Here is a 24,561-nt window from a genome sequence, read left to right as displayed (position 1 = left end):
GTAAATGAATAATGTCCATTGGGCTGTGTCAGTCTGTATGCCAAAAAAATTTTTCATGCATTCACATATACAAACAGTACAGTCTATACAAAATTTACAGTCACACAGTAAACATTCAGTCTATACAGAACAGTAGACGGTACAGAAGGGGGAATTGTAAAACACCCCTAAGCCTTAACACGATAGGCTCGGAACCTCGCAGTGAGGCACATAGGCTGGCTTGACAAAACTGGAGTCTAACCCACGCTCCTAGCTCCGATCTGGTGGCTGAGCACCTACATATATATATAAACAGTGAGCTAAAGCCCAGTGAATAACATAATGCGTAAAGGGGTTATGAATGAAATGTCCTTACAGTAATGAAAATAGTCCATTAAATCAGTATTTCAGTCAGAACAGTTATTCAATCATATGTGGTACATCCATTAGCATAGCAGTAAATAGTAGGTCTTAAAGACCGAACAGTATTGATGGCCATCAATCAGTAAACAGTAGTGGTTCCACGAGGGAACCGACAGAGATCTCTGTAACAGTAACTGTCAGTAACAGTAGTTGCTAAGGATGCCACAATACAGTTCAGAATAGAGGACATACATTCATTCAATTAACAGTAACAGTTCCGAGAGCAGTACAGTTCAATTGTTCAAAAAATAATCATTTTGAACATATCTTTACACAGTTGTTACTCACAGAGTTTGGGTTACAATATGCTAGAGCGTGCCTCCCCAGTCGCCAACCCTACACAGTTCACAGGTTGAACACACACTAAGCTACACAGTTGGGAAAGATAACAACTTAAACCCTAATTTGCCTCGGTGTGTTCTACATCTATATCCTCAATAAGATGCCTTAAACTAGGTCTAAGAATGCCTAGAATGGGATGAGGGTGCAAAGATGTGATCAGAAAACAGTCTCGGAGTTTCAGAAAAACAGAGTCCCGCTCGAGCGCATGTTTCCCCGCTTGAGCGGACATGCAACAAAGGTGCACGTTCGAGCGTAAACTTTTCCGCTCGAGCGTACTGTAAAAGTACTGGATGGGTGAAATCTCCGCTCGACGCCCGCTCGAGCTTACTGGATGCTCGGATTCCACGCTCGAGCGGCGATTCCCCCGCTCGAGCGGAAATGCGCAATCTGGAAATTCCAGATTGCACCTCCAAGCCAAAAACCAAGTTCAAAGGCATCAAAACCGATCCTCTTGGGCCCATTTTCTGGAAAACATTTATAAACACATAGAATAACATGTTTCAAAGCTTAATTTTAAGAAATCAAAGCCCAAGGGTGTTTAATTCAAACTCAATTTAAACCAATTTCATGAACAATATGAACACGCAAACATGCACGAATTCAAATCATTTGGAAGTTCCAATCTGATGCTCTAAGGAGCCAATTGATCCAAAAACAAGTTGAAAACATGGACCATTACACAATTATGGACATGCATGCACCATTTTGCCATGAACTCAACTCCAAATTCAACCAAGAACACATGCAAGCATGAATTATGCTCTATATCAACATGTATGAACTAAAACATGACTTAGCTCTACAATTAAACATGGACCATGCAAGAATCAACTTAAAGACAAACCAAAAGGATGAAATTCATACCTAGGTTCCTTAATTACTAGTCTTGAGGTTCAATCTAGCAATCCACACTTCAATTAGCAAGCAATTCTCAAGTTCTCTCCTATCTCCTCTCTTGGTCGGCTAGTGTAAGGAAAAAGGGCTGAGGAAATGGTTTTTGATTCAAGTGTATGAGTGTATACAAGGCTCAAAGGTGTGTGAGATAGTGGCCCACTTAGTGGCAAGTTGGTGATTACAGCAAACTTTGCAATTAACTCGTTTTAATCTAATTTAATCATACATAATCCTTTTTCAGATAACTTTACTATAAAATCACATTAATTATGATGATCATAAAACTTCAATCAATTCCGGATTCGGCCGCCGATAAGGCCTTCAATTAACAGTTTAAACACAAAGACATGAACAGATAATTAATCAATCAAACAGATAGAATGTGCAACACAATAGTTATACTTGGCTAATTCAGTTTCAATTTCAGTCAGTCGGTTCAGTACTTTTAATCAGTTCAATCATCAGTCATAATCAATTCAGTTTAACGGTAATCGATGGTTATCGGTAATCAATCAGTCATTAATCGGTAAACAGTATGAGGGTTGTTACAGATAATATCTCTCATTCCACTTACCTCTGTTCCATCACCTGGTATTACAATCGCAATCTTATCTGCAGTTGGTAAGTTATACCGATGTTAATCAGTTGTTGAATTGTAATGAAGATGAGCAGGTAGATTATGTCTTGCCGCATCTAATTAATGTAAAATGTCATGAGCTTGGCGAAACCTAGCTACAAATGCATTGACTTGCAACAAACTATCCTGAATAGTTTTGAGCACATCCCTTCTCAAGTTAGGATTTCTACGATTACGAATTTCTAATGCTGAATCAGGGTCATAGATATACAGTTGAGCATAACTCGCATCCTGCCCTGGTTGTGGTTGTAGTGATCCTGTTCGATATCGTAATTCCCCATGAATTGTGAATGATGTAGGACCCCTTCCACTGAGTACTCTAGGATCCAATGTAGCACCAAGACTCGTAAAAGCATTGGCTACATTATACAATCGAGTATAATTTCGAAAGGATTTTGATTGACCATTATTCCCATCACACAATGCTTGTAGTAATGGAGGGGGGTGTAATAAGTAAAGGTAGCCTAATCTTCCCTTCCAAATAGCAAGTTCCGAATAAGGGACGTTTTATAGATGATTTGGTCAATTTTCCATCCATCCAATGTAAGGCTGAACAATAAGGACATAATACGTCCATCTTGCCAAGATAATGGCGGCAAGAATCGTTGTGTGCTAGGGAATCAATTGATGTACTCATAGGCATATCTTCTAATTCATCATCAGTACATAGATCTTCTTGAAGAAATTGATTTATAGGAGTAGACCTGCAAATATTTGTATATAAATAAAATTCTATAAAACAAAATGGTAAGAGTATGTATTTCAAGATTAGACATAGTAGTTTACCGATTCCTTTGTGGAGGTAAAGATGTGTTTGGCATAGAAAATGAACATGTAGAATCATGGGCAACCATTGTTCATTTTTGTATCGAATGAGAATCTTCAGTTATTGTATCCCATTCCAAGCAAGCGCGATTACGACGATTTGGTGCTAAAGAACGTTGTATTGGTTAAATACATTCTTCTGATCCCTTTTGTTCTCATTGCGAGCATTGAAAGTATGACTTTTCATTTTTTTCACGCTCTTGTCGTGCACGTTGGGCCAATGCAGCTTTTGGTATTACATTATCATTTTGTGCCTAAAATGAAAATATTTTGTCATTGGTGCAAATATATGTGAATATTTTGTACTTAACATGAAATATCTTCTTGTTTATTTTGTTTCTCTTAATTTTGTTTTATACCTTTAATAGTGTTATCGGTATTTATTTCTTTCTTTATGCATTTTGTTTTTTATAAAAAAAAAATAAAGAAGAAATAAAAATCTATCTTATTTAGTTTATTCTTTCATTAGATAGTTTGTCTTTATTTTTTCGTTTCTTTTTTCCTATTCTTTTCATATGGTACATTATAAATGCACATGTATCTATGCCAAATAAAAATAAATAAATTTGGAAAACACATATAAATAATAGCAAATTATAAGAAAATATATTACAATCATTCTACAAAAACAACATAAAGCAACAAATTCACATAGTTTTGCTTCATATTTTTTAAAAGGAATATATACCACTTGACATGTATTTGTCATTCTCTTGTCAGAAGAAGCCACCTTTTCTTTTCCCTTAGACATTGGGTTGACCTTTTCTTTTTCTTTTTCCTAACAAATATAAATAAAATATTCAAAAGATTTAAAAAAATCCTATATAATAAAAATACATACAATCTTTTACTTGATTTTGTACTTGCCGCACAAACACGAATAACATTAAAGTCGTATTCATCACAGATGACCACACCAACATTTCTAGATGGGGTTGTAGGAGCAGGCCTACAAAAATGGATTGTGAATAAATTAAAATATGTATAATAAAGTGGTAATAGTAAGAGTATATATTTCAAGAATTAAATAGAGTTGTTCACCAATTAGGTGTTACAGAAGGTTGTCTTGGGTTAATACATTCATTTGATCTCTCTCGTTCTTGTCGCAGGCGTTGTCCTAATTGGTATGCAGAACATGAGTTTTGATTTTTTTCACGTTCTCGCTGTGCACGTTGAGCCAATGCAGCTTTTGATAACACATTATCATTGTGTGCCTAAAATGAGAATATTATATAATTAGGTGCATAAAATGTGAAGATTGTCCCATCTGTTGCTTCCCTTTTATCATATATTTGTTCTCAAAAGTTTAACTAACTTTTCTTATTCGCTCGGTTGAGTTGTTAGTCACGTAAGAACCAATGCGTGTATTGATAAAATTTAAAAAGGGAGAAAAAAACACTCATGGAATTTCACCAGATGCCAAAAAGACACTATCCATCTAGTGTATACCCGTGCCTAAAGGCATGGTGTAAATAATATTGGTATACATATTCTACAAAAATCATTTAACATAAATTATTAATATTGGTATCACATCCTTTACAAAAAAAATTAATTCAAAATGATAATAATTTCATTGCTGCAGAAATCAATTATAATAAATCAATTCAAGATGATAATAATTTCACTGCAATATAAAACTCTACACATAAGACTTCATCCACCATCTACGGCAATACCACCGTCGGCCGTGACTTCAGTAGGTATCGTACGATGGCGGTTCGTTTAAGTTAAAATATAATTTATCAAATTCATTGCTAAAAGTTTAAGTTAAAATATTAATTCGTATTTGAACTTTTTATAGAATTTCACCATCTAAAAAAAATATAGAATTTAAAATCGCCGTATGTTAACACATTTTTAAAATTTTAAAATGTGGTTTGAATTGAGTCATATATAAACTTTAGTGTATTTATCAAAAATATATATATATATATATATATAATGTATTTAAACAATGTCACCTCAAACATTTTTTTGAGTCGTATGTATTTAAATATTTTTTTGATTAAAATAATATTAAAAGAAAAAAATAAGTTAAAAATGTATTTAATCATTTTACATTTTTTTCTCATATACATCATATCTAATTATAAAAAAATTGAACAATCTTGCTAAACATAATTATTTTAACCTACTAAAGTAACCAAAAAATTAAAATAACTTACTAAATTAACCAACCTCCCATACACCTCCTATAATTCTGCGTGGCTTTATTATTTTTTTTAGAGACTACACTCCTATTGCTAATTACACTCATCTTTTTTGTCCTACGTTGAAAAGATAAATATTAGATCATTGGGTACGTACAATGTGAATATTAGTGTGTAATGTTTTCTAGTTTCCGCTTCCCTCTTCGTTCTTCGTGTTCTTTCCGTTATATTAAAATTGATTGTTGTTTTTTTCTTCTTTCCTTAAGAACTTATAAGTAAAATTAAAATTTAAAAAAATCTATGTTCTATAATTAAAAACTTCATTTCATTTTTCATTTTCTTCTCTTATATGTTTATTATGATATGTTGTAAATGAAACACGTGTTCAAATTAATGTTCAGACAAATGCATTAACATGTTGTACAAAACATGTTAAAACAATCAGTCAAAACAATTGAATAAGTATTTTAAAAACAATAACTCTAAAAAATATACATAAAAAAGAGTATATGACATTATGCAATTCTTACAAAAATTTATATAAAAACAAATATTTAATAAATATTCGAAAAATAAACTTTTTAAAAATGTTGAGAAATCATACTATGAGATTTGCATGTTCCTTTCCTTTGCCAGAAGGGATAGCCTTTTCTGTCTCCTTTGATATTGCTTTGTGTTTTTCCTTTTCCTTTGCCCATAAAAAATAAGTATAATATATAATTCAAATATATTTTTAAAATGATAAGAAATGCATGCAAATATAAGTTACTTGTAGGCTTACCTCACGAATGCGAATAGTATTAAGGTCACGCTCATCGCGGACAACAACATTAACGTTTCTTTCTTGAAGAAATTGAATCTATATATACAAAAACTTTAGAGTGACAAATAAAATTTTGTACACATAAATAAGAAAAAAAATCATTTCTTTCTTGATATTACCGTTCGGTGTAAGTCTTCATCCACCTATAAAATATGAGGAAAAAAGCATTTATTAGAAGAAAATTAGATATGATAAGTTTAAAATAAATAGATAAATAAATAGGCCCTACATTATAAGAGAGGTATTTAAATTTATATGGAAAAAAAAAAACACTTACTTGATCAAAAATAGTGATGGTGTCCATAACTGTTGTATTTCAACCTGAAATGTTTGGTTATATAATTATGGTTGTTCAATAATGTATTTTAACAATCACATTAAAATGATAAAATTAAAATTAACCCCAGCAACATACAAACAATACAATCAAACAAACAAACAATGGAACAAACTATACGTACTGGAAAAAAAACTAAAAAAACACATTGGTTAAACCATACCTACTGTTTTTAATTATAGGAAGAGAATAAAATAAATTTATCACCTATATATTTTTCATAAACACATTGGTTAAACAAAGTCTTCTATAATGCTATTTAACACCTTTCAATAATTTTTCTGTTGGTAAACCATAACAGTAATAATTTTTCTCTGAATTTTATCTGTCATTTTTTTTTTAATCTGTTGCAATCTGTTTCAACAACAACAACTAAAAAAAATAAAAAAAAAAAGAGGAGGAATTTGTTCAAATCTGAGCCTTGAACACATATATGAGCTCAAATCTTTATTTTTTTTTCTTTTATAAAAAGTAAAAAAAATAAATAAAAAGAGGCCTCAGATCTATCTTACTCTCTTTCTTTCTTATCTGTTGAAAATATCTAAGCAGCAATAAAGAAATGATAAAAGAGAGGACCTCTCCTGTGAAGCAACAAACTATACGTACTGGAAAAAAAACTAAAAAAACACATTGGTTAAACCATACCTACTGTTTTTAATTACAGGAAGGGAATAAAATAAATTTATCACCTATATATTTTTCATAAACACATTGGTTAAACAAAGTCTTCTATAATGTTATTTAACACCTTTCAATAATTTTTCTGTTGGTAAACCATAATAGTAATAATTTTTTTCTGAATTTTATCTGTCATTTTTTTTTTGGTCTGTTGCAATCTGTTTCAACAACAACAACTAAAAAAAATAAAAAATAAAAAGAGGAGGAATTTGTTCGAATCTGAGTCTTGAACACACATATATGAGCTCAAATCTTTTTTTTTCTTTTATAAAAATTTAAAAAAAAATAAAAAGAGGCCTCAGATCTATCTTACTCTCTTTCTCTCTTATCTGTTGAAAATATCCAAGCAGCAAATAAATAAATGATAAAAGAGAGGACCTCCCTTGTGAAGCAATTCATCAAGCATTTAGCAGACAAAGGAAAATAAGGTATATTTGTTGATCTAACTTACCAATTACCAATATTGCTTAACTAAACAAATTAAAATCACAAATCTAACAGAGAAGCAGCAATAAATTGTAACCAACGTAAAATTAATTTTTATTGATACAATAGTCAAAAATAAACAATTTCTCTAAAATTAATATTACTATATAACATTATAATAATTTAATATAAGACTTATTCCACATTATATAAACAACGTCAAATTTATTATTTTAAGTAATGTATTTATTATTTGTTTTTTTTTTTAAAGTTGAAATAAATGGATTTATTTTTTTCCCACAATTTACATTACTTATTTATTCATATGTAAAAAAAATTATTATTTCATATTTTCTCAATCATATATTATTTTCAATTTTCAATTTTTATTGTCGAGTCATTAAACTTCTAATTGATGCATATTTAAAAAATATAGGTTAATATATCTTACATGATTACAAAAATTAAAAAATAAATAAATATAGAAGTAAAAAAATCAAAATAAAAAATCTAATGGCCTTCCAATAAATTACAATTTTTTGATAGAGAATGAAAGATTAAGAAATCATTTGACAATAATAAATAATTCAAACAATCTCTCATTTATTACACCTAAAATTAAAATTAATCTTTACTTAAATGGAGAAATTATTTGAGAATGAAATACTTAATTAATTTGTTATGTATGATACTTAAAATCTATTTCTCTATCTTTATTTATATCATTTAAACTATTTTTATTAAATTAAATCTTAAAATTAATTTCTCACATTCATGAATAGTTGATTTTTTTTAATTTTTTGTTTAAAAACTTATAGTGGAAAAAATATAATCACGAAATTACATTCATATTTTTTGAAAAAGTTATAAAAAATAAATAATAATTTCATATAGATTTGATTTTGTGGTTGTGTGTAGATGGCATCCATGGCACCACCACAGGGGAATCTGGATGCATTACTTACGCAAGCTTGACTCATCTCTTCTACCTAATATTTAACCCTTTAAGATCTTAGTGTATAAGCTAAAGAGAAATACAGTCTCAAAACTAACTCACTCACTCACTTTGTTTTTCTATCTCTCTCTTTAAATTGAAAAACACCCAAGACTAATGAGAGGATGTCAAAACACTGTATCGAGAGAGTGAGGGAGAGAGTGCCGATGTCAAAACACCTAAACCATTAAGATCTGTGTATAAGCTAAAGAGAAATAGTCTCAAAACTAACTCACTCTCTCACTCTAGTTTTCTATCTCATCATCAAGATCGTTACGAAACATAATGAACCCAAGTCAAGGATTTCAAGGCAAACTCAATTGATTCTAAAGCGAGTAACAGATCGAATCAAGCTACTGCAAAAATGTGGAATTCAATTCCAAACACTAACTAAACTCTGGTTGCTGAGAAAACTGAGGAAAAAAAGAAAAAATAATTAAAAAATAGAAGAAAAAGATGGTTTTGAATCATTTATCTTACATTGTTTTGTTTTCCATTCAAATCATAAACTGTGAGAAAACGAAGCATTAGAATCTCACCTGAATAAACTCTGATTGCTGAGAAAACTGAGGAAAAGAAGAAAAAATAATTGAAAATAGAAGAAGAAGATGGTTTTGAAGTTCATATGTTCGCAATTAGAATCTCACATGAAAATTAACCCTAATGCTTCGCAGAAACTCTGTTTTTTGCTTTTTTCAGCACAGTAGAGAGAGACATGGGTAAGTAGGAAGTTTAGTGTTTGGGCGAGAAGTTATATTGGGATTGATATATATTTAAAGGGGGTCATCTCATTCGTCTATGTAAATACACAAGTGAATCATGACCATTGAAATGTCCTAGTAGGACAATTGTCTCTATATATTTTCAAAAATCTTTGTGCCTTATTATATAGATTATTTGGTATTATAATTTTATATTTTATAGTTTTTTTTTTTTGTGTGTGTTCCTTTTCCCTTTTTTCTTTCTCTTATTGTAAATTGAATTTTGCTAGATTATAGAGTAACAAAACCATATTTTTATTTGTTTGATTCTCGTAATAATTTATTGCTATAATAATGCATATACGGAAAGTTTAACCATTATATAGGCAATTGGCTTATGTGGATACTAACAAACAGCTTATTTTAGGAATTAGGTTAAAAGGTAGTTTTTTTATTTTTTTATTTTTTTTTGAAAAAATATGTAAACAAGTAAAAAAGTGATATGATTTAAAAAAGTTTAAAATTTGACTTTTAGCTGAGTTCTCAAAAAGTTGGTTTTTGATTTAAAAAAACTAGCTGTAGTCGAGTTCTCAAAAAAGTCAAAAAGTTTAGTTTTTTTTTTTGTTGACATTTTTGTATTTTGCCATAACACTCACAAATATTATTTTATTATTTCTAGGGAGTTTTGGTGAAAGCCCTTTCTATAGGTTTTTTTTTAGTGAAGCCCATCGAATAAAATAATAGTTTTAAAAGTCCCTCAAATAAAAAAAATGATGAAAAGGCTGAAATATCCTTCCATATAATCCAAAACCCTCACTGAACCATTTCTCTTCTTTTCTATCTCCACATTACTGGTATCCTCTCTCTTCCCTTTATTTTTTCTCTTTCTAAACCCTAAATCCTTTTGATCTCCATCTTCGATCCATCTCACAAAATCAAAATCTTGAAATCATCCATTGAAATCCATCACCATCTCAGATTTGATGTCTATGAACTCATGTTTGAGATCAATAATTTCAGATCTGAGATAAATGACCTTATATATGTCAAAAAAATGATAAATTGATATATTATAATAAAAAATCAAGAGTTTTTTGTTTGTTTGTTTGTTCATAGATCTAAAGTAAAATACGACTATAATTCATTTATCTAGTATGTACTCTGTTAATGAAAAATAAAGTTTATTCTCTTATGCTTAGACATATATTCAACAACATAGTAAAATTTTACTTTAAAATTCAGAGTAGATTTTACTCTGAAATACAATAAAATTTTACTTGAAGATTCAGAGCAAATTTTACTCTAAAGATTCAGAGTAAATTTTACCAGAAAACAAATCAGAAACTGAATAGACAAACATTCAACAACATAGTAAAATTTTACTTTCAATTCAGAGTAAATTTTACCCTAAAATACAGTAAAATTTTACTCCGAAATAAAGTAAAATTTTACTTGCATGTTAAGAAAACAAAACAGATAGCACCAGAGTAAAATTAGAGCACATATTAGAGTAAAATTTTACTCTCATTCTATCAAACAAAAACAGAGCACAAACCAGGGTAAAATTTTACTCTCATTATGTCAAACAAAAATAGAGCACACACCTGATTGAACTTGGCAAATCAACAAAAACAAATAAAAAATAACAACAGATTTATACAGCTTTGCAACGTAATCTCTCATTTAATTGAGAGTGTTGATCTTGGATGGTGAAATCGTGTATTGTTGACCAAGGCTGAGATCGTTGGCGGTGAGATTTTCAGACTTTGAGATCGTCTTCATGGATTTCGCAGATTGTCTTCAAGATCCGTGTATGCATGAGCTGATATTGTTCAAATATATGATATATATATATATATATATATATGATGGCAATTTGGTCCAAAAAAAAAATACAAATTATAGAATGTCCTTATTGAGCTGAACTTCTTTTACTGAGGGGCTTTTTGAATGAGAATTCATTGAGTTGTCCTTTATCTTGAAAAAAAGTCCAAAAAATGGGGTTTCACCAAAAATTCCTTATTTTTATAAAGAGTTGGGTTTCTTTCATATTGGTCATCTCAATTTGAAAGAGTGTTTGGATTTAGTAGGTCTATTTTGGAACCGATTTCGGTGATATGAAATGTCCACCTTTTAAGACTCATTGAGTAGAACATTCATGCAAAAAAAATCAAGATGACCGTATATCGGTAGTTATATGTTTGAATCAAATTTATATTATAAAAATAAATAACTATTATTGAAATCATATTTGTCTTCTATTTTTTTAAAACAAATATAATTCAAACATATACTTGTTTGGTAACCATTCTGTTTTCAGTTTATATTTACAAAAATTTAAAAAACTGTCATAAAAAGTTGTTTGATAATTTTTTTGGTTTATAAATTTGAGGAAAAAACGTAAACTCAAAAAATGAGTTTACGTTTTCAGTTTTCAATTTTTTTTTCAATTAATTTTTTTTTTCAAATAATTTATTTTGAATTATTTTTTTTTCAAATAATTTTTTTTTCAAATATATTTTTTTCAATTAATCTTTTTTTCAATTATTTTTTTTTCAATTATTTTTTTTCCAAACATTTTTTTTCCCAATTAAATTTTTTTCAATTATTTTTTAATTAATTTTGTTTCATTTTTTTCAATTATTTTTTTTCCAATTAATTTTTTTCAATTATTTTTTTAATTAATTTTTTTCAATTATAATATGTGTGATCCCATTGTCATAAATAATAAAAATAAATATAAATATTTTATACCTGAACAAGCATATTTTTTAGTTTATGTTTTTCAATTTTTTTAAATATTTGTTCAAACCAAACGCGTTTGTAATTTATGTTTTTCTAAAAATAAACGAAAACCAATTTATAAAAATTTTGTAAAAAACGTAAATGTTACCAAACGTTAGTAATCTATATCAAATTATCTTGATTTTTTGCTTGAATATTTTACTTAATAGTTCAAATCACCGAAATCGATTTCAAAATAGGCATATTAAGTGTAAACGCTCTCTCAAGTTAAAATAATAATTTAAGAGAAGTCAAACTCAATTATAAATACATGAAATTGCCACTCTTTAAAAGTTTGCTTACGATTTTATAAAACTCAGGACTGGTTGAATCAAGTTAGTTGTGAGTTGAGTTTGAGTAGCTTACTATTTAATTATTCATATAATTGAGTTAAGTCGATTGATAAGTTTTAAAATATATTCAAATTTAATTTATTTACTAATGTTAAATGAAATTTTAATGAGTCAAATACGAGTCACCTTTGAGTAACTTAATTGGTATGACCTTGACCTCCCTAACCTAATTTGTTTGGCAACCATGATTTTTACTTAAAAATTAAAAAAGCATTATAAATTATCAAATTTTTCTACTTATTATTTTTCTATACGTCTTTTCAAAAAAAAAAAATTAAAAAATTATTAAAAACTAATCTCCCAACAACCCTTTAAAATTAAAAATTAAGGAAAATATTTCGGTGTGTAATACACATTGTATGTAAGTCAATCACAAAATTACTCAAGTTTTCATAAATTTACATAAATGATCTCACAAAAATGAATAAATTGAACATAAATTCGTGTAAATTCGTGAAAACTTGAGACTTATGCAAATTTATGTCAAATTTATATATTTTTGTGAAATCATTTTATAAATTTGTGATAGAGTTGCATACAATGTTCATTGTACCAAAAAAAAAAAAAAAAAAAAATCCTCTCTAAAAACTATAAAACGAAGGATAAATTACACTTTTCTATCTTTATATTTGGCCACTTTCCTACTTGACCATTACTGTTTATTTTTTTCTACTTTAACCTTTTATATTTAACGTTTTTCTTAGGCTTCGTTTGGGATGTGAGTTGGTTTTTTGGCTTTTTAACTTTTGACTATTTTAGCCTGGGGCTGAAAAGTCTCGTTTGAAATAGTCTTTTTGGCTTTTTTGACTTTTGTGAGAGAAAAAATGAAATAATTATAGTTTAGATGTGACATTTTATCTTATTGACTTTTTAACATATTTTGTATTTTTTGTGGCTAAAATAACCAAAAATTCCAAAAAAACTATATGCCAAACGAAGGCTTAATTTCTTCATGATACTAAACTTATGTTCAAATTAAACAAAAAATGTCATGATAATGGTCGCATAATATAATGAATATATTACTATATTGGGGTTTAAATTTATCTCGTATGAGTTATATATAATAAAATATTTTTATATCATATAATTGTTAATATGTCATTTTTTGTATAATTTTTAACAAAAATTAAATTTAAGGAATTATTTGGAATGATATAAAGAAGTGTATTTTTTAACTCTTTATGAAAAAATGTACAGAAAAATAAAGAGATAATGTAACCCAAATAAATACATTTATTTAAGTAGGTGTACTTAATTTATGCCAAATAATATCTAAAAATAAATTAGAAAAAAAATTTAAAATATGAAAGAACAAGCCGCGAAAAATAAATTTTAAATATTGAAATGGAAAAAGTAGAATTTACTCATAAAACGAAATGGCCTAAAAAAATGTTTTGAGAAGTTAATTAAAAACTAATTTTTTAATTTTTTTTTAATTTTTTTTTGATTTTTTGATAGATAAAAAATATAAAAAATAATCAGTGTGTTTGGTTTGAATTTTTTTTATTTAGTTTTTTGAAAATTGAGTTTTTTGATTTTCGTATTTTTTTGTTTTTAGTGAATTTTTGTAAAATTTTAATCATTTTTTTTTATTTTTTTAGATGCACCTTACTTAGATGTATTTAAAAAGTAAAAAATTTATGAAAAAATATTTTAAAAAATTAATAAATATATAAAAATATAAATAATGTACTGAATTCTCATATTTTTTTAATATTTTTGATATTTAGTGAATTTTTAAAATATTGTTTTTCACAATATTTTTACTTTTTAGGTATACCTATGTTAGGTATGTCAAATATTTAAAAAATTACTTAAAATATTTAAAAAATTCAATAAAAATAAAAAAAAAAGACGAAAGATAAGGGAATAAAATTTTTTTTTGAAAAACTCTGGTGGTGTTTGGCAAGTGGGTTGGGGCTAAAATAGTCACAAAAGACAAAACAGGCTATTTTAGCCACAACAAACAAAACATCACATCCAACCCATAATCATTACACTCTTCTCTCACAAAAAAAAGTCAAAAAGCCAAAAAGCCCTTTCCAAACCAAGCTTTTTAGCCCAGACTAAAATAACCAAAAAAACCAAAAAGTTAAAAAGCCAACCCACCTCCCAAACGGAGGCTCTAAACCAGGAAGATGAATATAACTTAAAAAGTAGTTTTTAATTAAACTATTCACATAGCCCAAAGTGTCGGTAAAAGTGCTGTGGTTCACGTATCACATATATCGCTTTTAATTCGCACGTCATCATTCGTCGTTTGAATCCCACGTGTCACCATCCACCTGGCGCCAACCCGAGAAGGTATTGAGTGGGCTTGGAACATTGATTGCACCACAACGCAAGATTGAACACTTATCCATTTGTCTCCTAAAGGAAGACACAAAAATAATGGAATTCTTTTGACCAATCAAACTCCATTTGGAGCACCATATAGCATTGCCCCTGGGGCAAAATATAATTTCTCCACCAACCCCTCCGTCACCCTTCTCTCTCTGATTGAACCTCTCTCTTCTCCGCCACCCAACACGTAAGCCCAATACCAACAAACGTCCACTCTCTCTCTATACGCACGTACATTAGAATAGAGATATAGTGAGAAGGAACTCCTCGTGAATAGAGATATCACTCTCTCTCTAAAAAGTTCGAATCGAAACCGATGTTCGTGGCTGAATCGTCGAACACAGAAGTGGACCGAGCAGCTCCGTCGTTCTCGCTTCCAGGTCCCCTCTCCGCCTTACCCACACCACATGTTCGTTCCATTTCTCTCTTCGATCCTCAATTTTCGTCACCTTCTGCTTTCTCTTCTCTCTTCTCTCTTCTCTCTCTCGATACGTTGAGTTTCAGACTTATTAGGGTTTGTTTATTTTTTCGTTTTAATTGTCCATTTCAGGGTACACTAGGGTTTGATTCACTGTTTTGAGATCGATCTGGTGTGGCCATGGCTGGTACCGGCCACTTGATCTCTGTTCATCCCGAAGAGCTCAAGTTCCAGTGTACGCCCAATCTCTCTCTCTCTCTCTCTCTGTGTTTATTGCATTGAAAGATGTTTGTAATTTTATCTAAAATTCAGCTTGATTCTACCAATTTTACTCCATTGTTTGGGAAATGATGGCTTCCTAGGTTAAAAGTGCGTCTAATTATTGATTTAGTTCAACATAGAAAGCTCGCTCTTTTAGGCTTCTGTGATTAGGGGCCAGAGTCCCACCAGTGAGAACCGCAGTACCGAGAAAAAGCTCGCTCTTTTAGCTTCTACGATTTGTGAAGCAGTGTCTCCGGATGTTGGGCTAGTTTCTGGGTATCATAACTCGACAGAACTATTGATATATATATATATATATATATATAAGATTGTTTCAGAAAAATAAGCTTGCGAACTGTTTGATTGAATTCAAAATATAAATTTGAAAAAATCAAAAGTTGATAGATTTGAAAACAAAAACAAAAAAACCCTGAATTTATGACGTAAATCCCCATGTAGCTATAGGGGTATTTTGGAAAAATCAAGAAAATGAGACATCCACACCAACAAATGCCTTCCCTTTATAATAGTATAGATAGATAGATAGAAGATATGTATGTATTTGATGTGAAATTATGGGAGAAAATGATGCATACAGAGGCCCAAAGAGTTCAGAACAACTCATTTTTTTTACTAGTATTTGAGATCATACATACCTATAAAAGCGTATGAATACTACAAGATGGAAATATGTTAGTTTCTTCTTGATTATATATAATTTATAAATATATGTATATATATGCCGCAAGTGGGTTGCTTAGAGTGGATTTTTCTTGCTTTATGCTTGGGAAATCCATAGTATTAATAGGAGATTGATGAAAAGTTGTGGAGAGAAGTAATATCGTCTTTATAGTTTTGTTCACATGGATTCCTTATAGATGTGGTATTATGGGTTTAGAGGGAAAGAAATCTGGATGATTTAGCAGCATGATAAAATTGTAAGTAGGGACCGAGCTTTACAAACAAGAGGGGTCAATATATCTAGGACTAATTTTGAATGTAGTGAGTGTAATTCTTAGCATAGACTAGAAGTTTCAGAGTTAAGATTTCAGTTGTCTCTGTTTAATTATTCATGATGAGAGTGAGAGTAAAGAGGATGTTAAAAATACCATAGAATGGCAGGATCAAATAAAAATGGATTGAAGTAATGGGGAAAGTAACGGTAAAATATGATTTAGGTGAAGTTGTTGCCCTAGTTAGTAATGTGACGAAACAGAACTGTTGTATAACATGTTTGAGCACTCAAAATTTTAAATATAATTGAGTGAGTAAAAGATTAAATGCATTATTGGTTGCAATTAGATTTAAGCACTCAAAAATTGAAATATTAATCGAGTCCAAAACTAAAACATTATTTGTTTTCTATGTTATGGTCAGGTCATTGTTAAAATGAATCTTTCTTGGTATGAGCGTAACATACCCCCCATGATGAGCATGTTTGAATGGGTAGAGAGTTATTATAACCACAATTTTATAGGTGTTCTTTATTGTATTAGAAATTGATTGAGTTGATAAGTTAAATTTGCAGAAATTAATTCCCATGCTTGTGTATTGGGCTGCATCCAGGTGGGTGTTTATACATATTCAAAATGGCTCTGTAAATAGTTGCACAATTAGTTTTCTTCATTCTAAAAAGATATAGTACTTTTTTTTCTTCATTCTCAGTTATAGTTTTTATGATCACAAAGTTTTAGAAAGCTCTGATGGAATTCTGCTCATATGTGTTCCTGTGATCAGTTGAGCTGGAAAAACAAAGTTATTGTGATCTTAAAGTTGCAAACAACACAGAACATTATGTTGCCTTCAAGGTACTCTCTCTTATACTGTACAAATATTTAAAATCACTTGTTAGTGGACAGATATTTTTAAAGCTCTCTCTCTCTCTCTCTCATTTTTTTAAGCTAATACGGCATTCTGCTAGTTATTTATATTTGTTTGTTCCCTTGTTTTATTTGATAGGTCAAAACTACTTCGCCGAAGAAATACTTTGTACGACCAAACACTGGTGTCATACAGCCATGGGACTCGTCTGTCATAAGAGGTGCTGCTTTTTACTTTGTCCCGATCTTGTGGTAGGGAATAAAGATTCCTTTTAGGAAATGTCTGTTCCAGGAATGCAGTGGTTTCACATTCTGTAAACTGATTGGCCATGTATGTGGCATGAACAGGAACAATCAACCTAGTATTCTATTGGTTAATATGTCTGTGCCTATATATTAACAATTGCAATCATAAATGCCAAAGCTTAAGAGAACAACGTAATTTCATTACATAATACTCTCCTATTAGGTTTATTTGGCTGTAACATTCTTCTTTCTTGTATTAAAAAACATGCTTTGTTGACCTATATATATATATATATATATTTGTCAATGGTGTCCAAAATAAAAAAAATAAAAGGGTGAATTCCTCTGAGGTTTTTGATAATTACAAAGACCATCCTTATGATTTCTGAAATTACACCACCTCCCCTGACAAAGTTGTCGGTTAACCATTAATGACAAAATATATACGTTTGCTATTTTATCCTTCTACAATATTATATTTTCGTAACAAAAAGATGTTATATTAACTCATTTTTTTACCTCCCTCATTCTTTGACCTTGAAACCAGGTGGAGTAAATCTTTGTAACCAAACAAAGCCAATCTAATCGGGTCTCTGTGACGAAACACTTAAAACCCAATTACAATTGCTGCTGCCTATACTATTTGCATTGCTATTGGCCACCATCCCAATAACCAATTAAAACCGATTATCACCACACCAAAAGATTACCATCGATCACCCCATACACAACACATCACTGTCATATTAAACCCGTTTATGTCAATAAACGCTAGACCAGAACTAACAGTGTTGCTAGCAAGTTCTTACCCTCGTCACCACGCAACACTGCCATCATGCTTTGCATCCTGTACAAGTCCCTTCTCTCTTTTTGTCTCTGTTTGGATCTTGGGTGTATCGTTATATACACACACGCACATCCACCAAAACAAGAGTGTATATGTTTATATATGATATATTACTTATTTATACATAAGAGCTTTCGCAAAATGCAAATCACCATGGTATAGCTGGCAATGTTGCTATTGCTAACTCAGAAAATCAAGAAGACCTACAGGCTACACCCGATATATAGCAATATGTAAATCGTAACTAGTTATTTTTTCTCTACATTCTATTTGGAGCAAACCCATTTATTTCTTCATTTTCTTTCTGTATAAATAAGAAGGCCCATGCCTCACCCATTCTCTCTCTATAACTGGAGGGAGAACCCACCTCCTCTTTCTCTCCCCCTCCAAAAATATGGTTTCTCCCTCTACAAATATACATTCTGCACCAAAAATTTACAAGGTTAATATTTGTTTAATTCTGATTCTCGTTGAATTTTGATTTGTTGGTCATTGGTAAATAATTGAATTTAGAGGGAGAATGGGAGTATGGTGATGGTGTTGTATAGATGCTATCTGTTAGGTGATCTCTTAGATCAGGGTTTATGTTTCTTATGTATGATCCACGCTTCACTGGCTTCAATCAATTACGTCCACTTGCTTGTGCCAGTGTACGATTTTTTTTTAATAATATAATTCCAATGTCATTAAGATAGCGTCATTTGTAAAACTGGTTCCAACTCACTGCTGTATCTGTAGTCACCCTTCAAGCTCAAAGAGAATACCCTCCAGGTATGCAATGCAAGGATAAATTTCTCCTACAAAGCACAATTGTGGCTCCAAATTCTGATGTCGATGAGCTTCCTCAAGATACTGTAAGAATCTTTCTTGGAGAATAGTGAATTCATTTTGTTGGCTTGATTGGAATAAAAAATAGTAATGAGTACGTTTTTCATGTGCAAATGATGTACGCGCTGTTGCACCCAGTTCAATAAAGACAGTGGAAGAACAATGGAGGAACGCAGGCTTAGGGTTGTCTATCTTTCTCCTGATGCAGCTGTTGGAAACTCGGAAGATGAAGCATCAAAGAGCTCCAAACAAAGTTTTGATAACAGCTCCGTGAGTTCTACTAAGCTAGAAAGATATTTCTGAAACTTCCTTTCTGACAACTTATTATTTATTTATTATTTTCAATTGCAGATGCGCAGCTCCTCAAGCTCTGATGATGTGAGTAATCTCTTTATGGGGCATTCTTTCCTGAATTAGTTCTATTATTATATATGTACTCCTAAATTGTCTGAGTCTTGTTATATTTAGAGTTGGTAGAATTTTGCTTCTTTTCTCATTTATGGGCATGTAAACTACCCTGGCATTTATAAATGACAACAATGCTCCTTGCCTGTAAGGCTGTGCGAAGATGTACTCGGATCTTCTTGCTCAAAGCTGACATGGAGCATTATTTCTCTGTTGTAGAAGCTAGTCAAATATATTGCTTTTATCTTGTGACAAAGTGTGTCCTTCAAGTGCCATTTTAAAGGCATTATGTGCTTTCTCAAATTCTTTATTGGTTACCTATTTCATAAAAGTGGTGTCAAATATTTACATGGCGGAATCTGTGCATGTTAAACACTCACTTAATTTGCTGATCTTTAGTGGAAAGGAATCCATCATTATTTGTGCAACGTCCTTGTGAGAGGATTTTTTATTTTTATTTTAAGAACATGCTGCTGTATCTCTTCATCTCGTCTGTTAGGTTTTGTTTCAGTTTAATGGTCTGGTGTAGGAGCACATATCTTAGTATCTCAAAATTTTCACTGAATTTTTAGAATGATACTTGTATTTTCTGTATCTGAAGTCCGAACTTTAATCTTTGCAATTATTTTTATGCAGAATCAGGCTTTGCAGCGCCTCAAGGAAGAAAGGGATACAGCTGTTCGACAAACACAACAACTGCATCAAGAACTGGTTAGTGTGCTCTGTTTCTTTTTCCTTACAATGATTATTTATGATTTGATTTATAATTTTTTTATTTTTATTTTTTTTAACATATATTAACCTAGATGTGCATAGATACAAAAGTATACAATTTTTAATGTGCAACTATAGGACAATGCACACTTGGATTCCACCGGACATACATAACTAGACACCGGCACTACCTACTACCTGGAGTAAGCCTCAGCACAATATAAGAACTTTGAAAAGGCGATTCGGAAGTGCTTATTTGACTTGTTTAATTGAGAACTTACCTTTTTTTTAGTAGTTATTTTGCATACAAGTACCAAAAACAAATAAACAAAGCTTGAACATTTTTGCATTGGTATAGAATAATGTTCAAAGACATTTTAGACATGGCAACTCAAGCCAAACAGGGGATGCGATTTTCTACATATTCATTTCTATGATATCTTTTTCTTTTCTTTTTTTTTTGTTTTTTTTGAATTTAATTTCTATGATATCTTGTGCCACAGAAAAAGGAACATACTCAGATGATGAGAACAGGTTGATTGTTAAAAAATCTTTAAATTAAAACACTAATACTATCTTATACTTGATAATTCTTTTACAGGAAATGCTGAAGAGACGAAACAGTCAGAAAAGTGACCCTGGCTTCTCCTTCACATTTGCACTTTTCGTTGCACTCATTGGAATCATGGTTGGCTTCCTTCTAAACCTTTCATTGTCTTCACCATCAACAGAATAATTTCACCTGCTTCACAGTTTTAGGAAACGAGTTTTCTAGTCTACTGTATAATTTCTTACGTTCACCAAGAGTGGAATGCTTGCTTCTGTGTTCCTTTCCCTTTGTAAATTGAGCATTGTGTAGTTTTTGCTTGATCAGTTGTTCAGAATCAATTTATTGGACCAATATTTCATTCGAAATGCTAGATTTTCCTTTGTCTAATAATCAATAGCGTTTGTGTACCGGATTTCTCCTGTGGAGATTTCTCCCTTTACAGTGTGTTGTAAACAATGAATTCAGATTTTGGTAGATAAGTTTCATTAATTATTATTAGGTGCAATGTGTACGATTAATTTGATCATCGTGTATCAAGACATGTCAAAAAGAAGCAATGCACAGTTCGAGTCACAATTGAGAAATTGTTATTATTGTTAGATTTTGTTTAATCACACAAGCTTAATTGTTGTGTCTAATAAGTAATGACAAAGTACCCTAGCACAATGCCATGTTTGCATAAATTGTGGTTCTATTTTAGGGTTCTGTTTAAGTGTGCAATCCCTTTAAGGTTGCACACCATATGCAACCCAGTTGTTAGCCGTTAAATTACAATAATTGATCAAGACCATTGAATTGCTTAGGCCAAGTTTGGGTACTTCCAAAAAAGCCAAAAAGTCAAAAAGTTACTTAAAAAGTTAAAAAGTTAATACTATTCACCAAAAGTCAACAATTACGGTTGCACAATTTCCAATTCAAATTTTTCCCTACAAATCAATTTTTACAATTTTTTATTACACATTTTTCAATAAAAAGTCAAAAAGTTAACCCAAACATCCATATTTTCAACCTCAATTTTTTAGTCCAAAAAGACAAAAAGTACACTTTTTTAGTCTTCCCAAACTTGGCCTTAGTCGTGAAAAAGTTGAAACCGGGGCAACCGGTTAATGCTTGTATTTGTATGATTGAATCCCACTCACTCTCTGTATTTCGTCTCTATCTCTCTCTGTGTAAGGTTGAGTCAGTGTAACCTTTGATTTCCATTAACAGCGAGAAGCCCTTGCTGGGTTGGTTCCATTGACGAAGCTCTGTAGGGAACAATATAACGGGCGATTTCCAACAACAACGGAAGTATAAGGCTGTGTTGGTTCCATTGCTGAAGTGAAGCCCTTCTCTCCAACTAGATATAAGGTATGGAGCTGTCTCCCTCTCTCTGTATACCTCTCTGTCTCTCTGGTCTCTTCACTTCAGCTATTTTCCCTCAACTATATCCTCATCCTAACTTCAACCGCTCTACGCTTCGCTCAAACGGAAACCCCTCCATTGGCAACTAACCTTTCTCTTTCTCAAGCGAGTGTTTGTATTTGCACAAACAACTAAACCGTGTGAAAATGTCATGTTTGTGTTTGTGTTAACATTTTTCGGTCATCAAGTAATTGTTTGTACTAATGTCATGTGCAGTATGGCCCCAGCGAAAGTTAAAAGGGACGGTGATGATTATGACATTCCAAATGAAGCAGATGACATTCGTTTGATGAATGAAAGTCGGGCGGAACCTTATCATGGTTGCGAAGCTAGTCCGAGCAAATAAGGAGGGAAAGGTCGTCAGTAGGCTGTGGTTGTGTTCAAGGGAAGTTTAGAGATTACCAAAATACTTGGATCGTGTTGCTGAGAAGAGTAGAGCTCCCAAGGCACTAACAAGAGTAGGTTGTAAAGCCCAATTTCGCATACGGTACGATGCAGATGCTGGTGAAGGGGGAAAGTATGTTGTGACTCACTTCGTCGCAGACCACAACCATGAATTGGCGGAACAACACTGTGTGATCTCAGTTTAAACAGCGCTGACAAAGCTCAGTTTAAACAGCGCTGACAAAGCTCACGCAATGGCTATACGCAACGTCAGTGTGAAGACTAGCCAAATCATGGACTATATGGTAAATCAATCTGGGTCTTATGAGAATGTTGGTTTCATCCGTACGGATCTGCACAACCATATTCAAGCCGAATGTAGAGCAGAAGTTGAGGATGGTGATGCACATGGTGCATTGGTTTACCTATGTGCAAAACTTGATGTTGATGCACGTTTTTTTTACAAGTATGATGTGTGTAACGATAACAAGTTACAAAATCTGTTCTGGGCAGATTCGAAATCGCAGGCCGACTACGCAAAATTTGGTGATGTATTGATATTTGACTCAACTGTAATTGTTTGTACTAATGTCATGTGCAGTATGGCCCCAGCGAAAGTTAAAAGGGACGGTGATGATTATGACATTCCAAATGAAGCAGATGACATTCGTTTGATGAATGAAAGTCGGGCGGAACCTTATCATGGTTGCGAAGCTGGTCCGAGCAAATAAGGAGGGAAAGGTCGTCAGTAGGCTGTGGTTGTGTTCAAGGGAAGTTTAGAGATTACCAAAATACTTGGATCGTGTTGCTGAGAAGAGTAGAGCTCCCAAGGCACTAACAAGAGTAGGTTGTAAAGCCCAATTTCGCATACGGTACGATGCAGATGCTGGTGAAGGGGGAAAGTATGTTGTGACTCACTTCGTCGCAGACCACAACCATGAATTGGCGGAACAACACTGTGTGATCTCAGTTTAAACAGCGCTGACAAAGCTCAGTTTAAACAGCGCTGACAAAGCTCACGCAATGGCTATACGCAACGTCAGTGTGAAGACTAGCCAAATCATGGACTATATGGTAAATCAATCTAGGTCTTATGAGAATGTTGGTTTCATCCGTACAGATCTGCACAACCATATTCAAGCCGAACGTAGAGCAGAAGTTGAGGATGGTGATGCACATGGTGCATTGGTTTACCTATGTGCAAAACTTGATGTTGATGCACGTTTTTTTTACAAGTATGATGTGTGTAACGATAACAAGTTACAAAATCTGTTCTGGGCAGATTCGAAATCGCAGGCCGACTACGCAAAATTTGGTGATGTATTGATATTTGACTCAACTTACAGAACCAATGCATACAAGAAACCTTTTGTCATGTTGGCTGGTGTGACTAGCCACTTTAAGACCACGATATTTGCATGTGTTTTGTTAGCTAATGAGACAAGTGAGACATACACATGGGTTTTGAAAACATTTATGGAAGCGATGGGCAATAAAGTACCTGTGTCCGTACTGACAGATGGGGATAAGGCGATGCGAGAGGCAATCAGAAGAGTATTTCCAGACGCAAGACATTGATTATGTAATTGGCATCTTGGGAAAAATGCTGTTTCAAATGTTCACATAAGTGGCTTTGCACATGCTTTCAAGCAGTGCATGGACATGGAAACGGATGAGACAAACTTTGAGTATGGCTGGACGACAATGGTCGAAAAATTTGGACTTCAAACCAACAGTTTGGTGTTTGAGACATATGAGAAACGTCATATGTGGGCTGAGGCATATATGCGTGCACATTTCTTTGCTGGGATGAAGAGCACTCAGCGGTCGGAGTGTATGAATGCTTATTTCAATCCTTTCCTTCAACACAAATTGAAGCTATATGAATTTGTTAGGCACTATGATCAGGCTCTTGCAAGGATAAGGTATAACGAGGCTGGAGATGATGCTGAAACAAATAACACTTTTCCAATATTGATTACTCCATTG

At 31.8% G+C, this 24,561-nt stretch overlaps 1 protein-coding gene across 3 annotated transcripts; it reads left to right on the top strand.

Moving 5' to 3' along the window:
- Positions 1–14,815: 14,815 nt before the first annotated feature.
- Positions 14,816–21,276, top strand: LOC114261982 (vesicle-associated protein 2-1). 3 transcript variants are annotated; one of them, XM_028202304.2, is made up of 9 exons: positions 14,816–15,075; positions 15,246–15,348; positions 17,112–17,182; positions 17,334–17,415; positions 19,026–19,141; positions 19,254–19,385; positions 19,467–19,493; positions 20,157–20,231; positions 20,836–21,276. In XM_028202304.2, the coding sequence occupies exons 2-9, from the start codon at positions 15,294–15,296 to the stop codon at positions 20,968–20,970; spliced, it is 693 nt and encodes a 230-aa protein (XP_028058105.2). In that variant the 5' UTR covers positions 14,816–15,075; positions 15,246–15,293; the 3' UTR covers positions 20,971–21,276. The 3 variants fall into 3 exon arrangements, 2 of the variants coding, with proteins under 2 accessions (XP_028058105.2, XP_028058104.2); XR_014348872.1 differs by having other exon boundaries at positions 14,817–15,104; positions 20,157–20,471; XM_028202303.2 differs by having other exon boundaries at positions 14,817–15,104.
- The last annotated feature ends 3,285 nt before the right edge of the window (positions 21,277–24,561 follow it).

The sequence above is a fragment of the Camellia sinensis genome, chromosome 13, assembly GCF_055761805.1.
Source record: "Camellia sinensis isolate YWXY chromosome 13, ASM5576180v1, whole genome shotgun sequence".
NCBI lineage: Eukaryota > Viridiplantae > Streptophyta > Magnoliopsida > Ericales > Theaceae > Camellia > Camellia sinensis.
The sequence above is the reverse complement of the archived record's forward strand: the minus strand, read 5'-3'. Positions and strand labels throughout refer to the sequence as shown.

What these genes read in the sequence shown, in the direction of transcription:
- LOC114261982 (XM_028202304.2), top strand. Translation starts at nt 15,294, where the DNA reads ATGGCTGGTACCGGCCACTTGATCTCTGTTCATCCCGAAGAGCTCAAG. An exon ending in AAAGTTTTGATAACAGCTCC is followed by an intron (nt 19,386 to 19,466) that starts GTGAGTTCTACT and finishes TTTCAATTGCAG; the next exon opens with ATGCGCAGCTCCTCAAGCTC. An exon ending in AACAACTGCATCAAGAACTG is followed by an intron (nt 20,232 to 20,835) that starts GTTAGTGTGCTC and finishes ATTCTTTTACAG; the next exon opens with GAAATGCTGAAGAGACGAAA.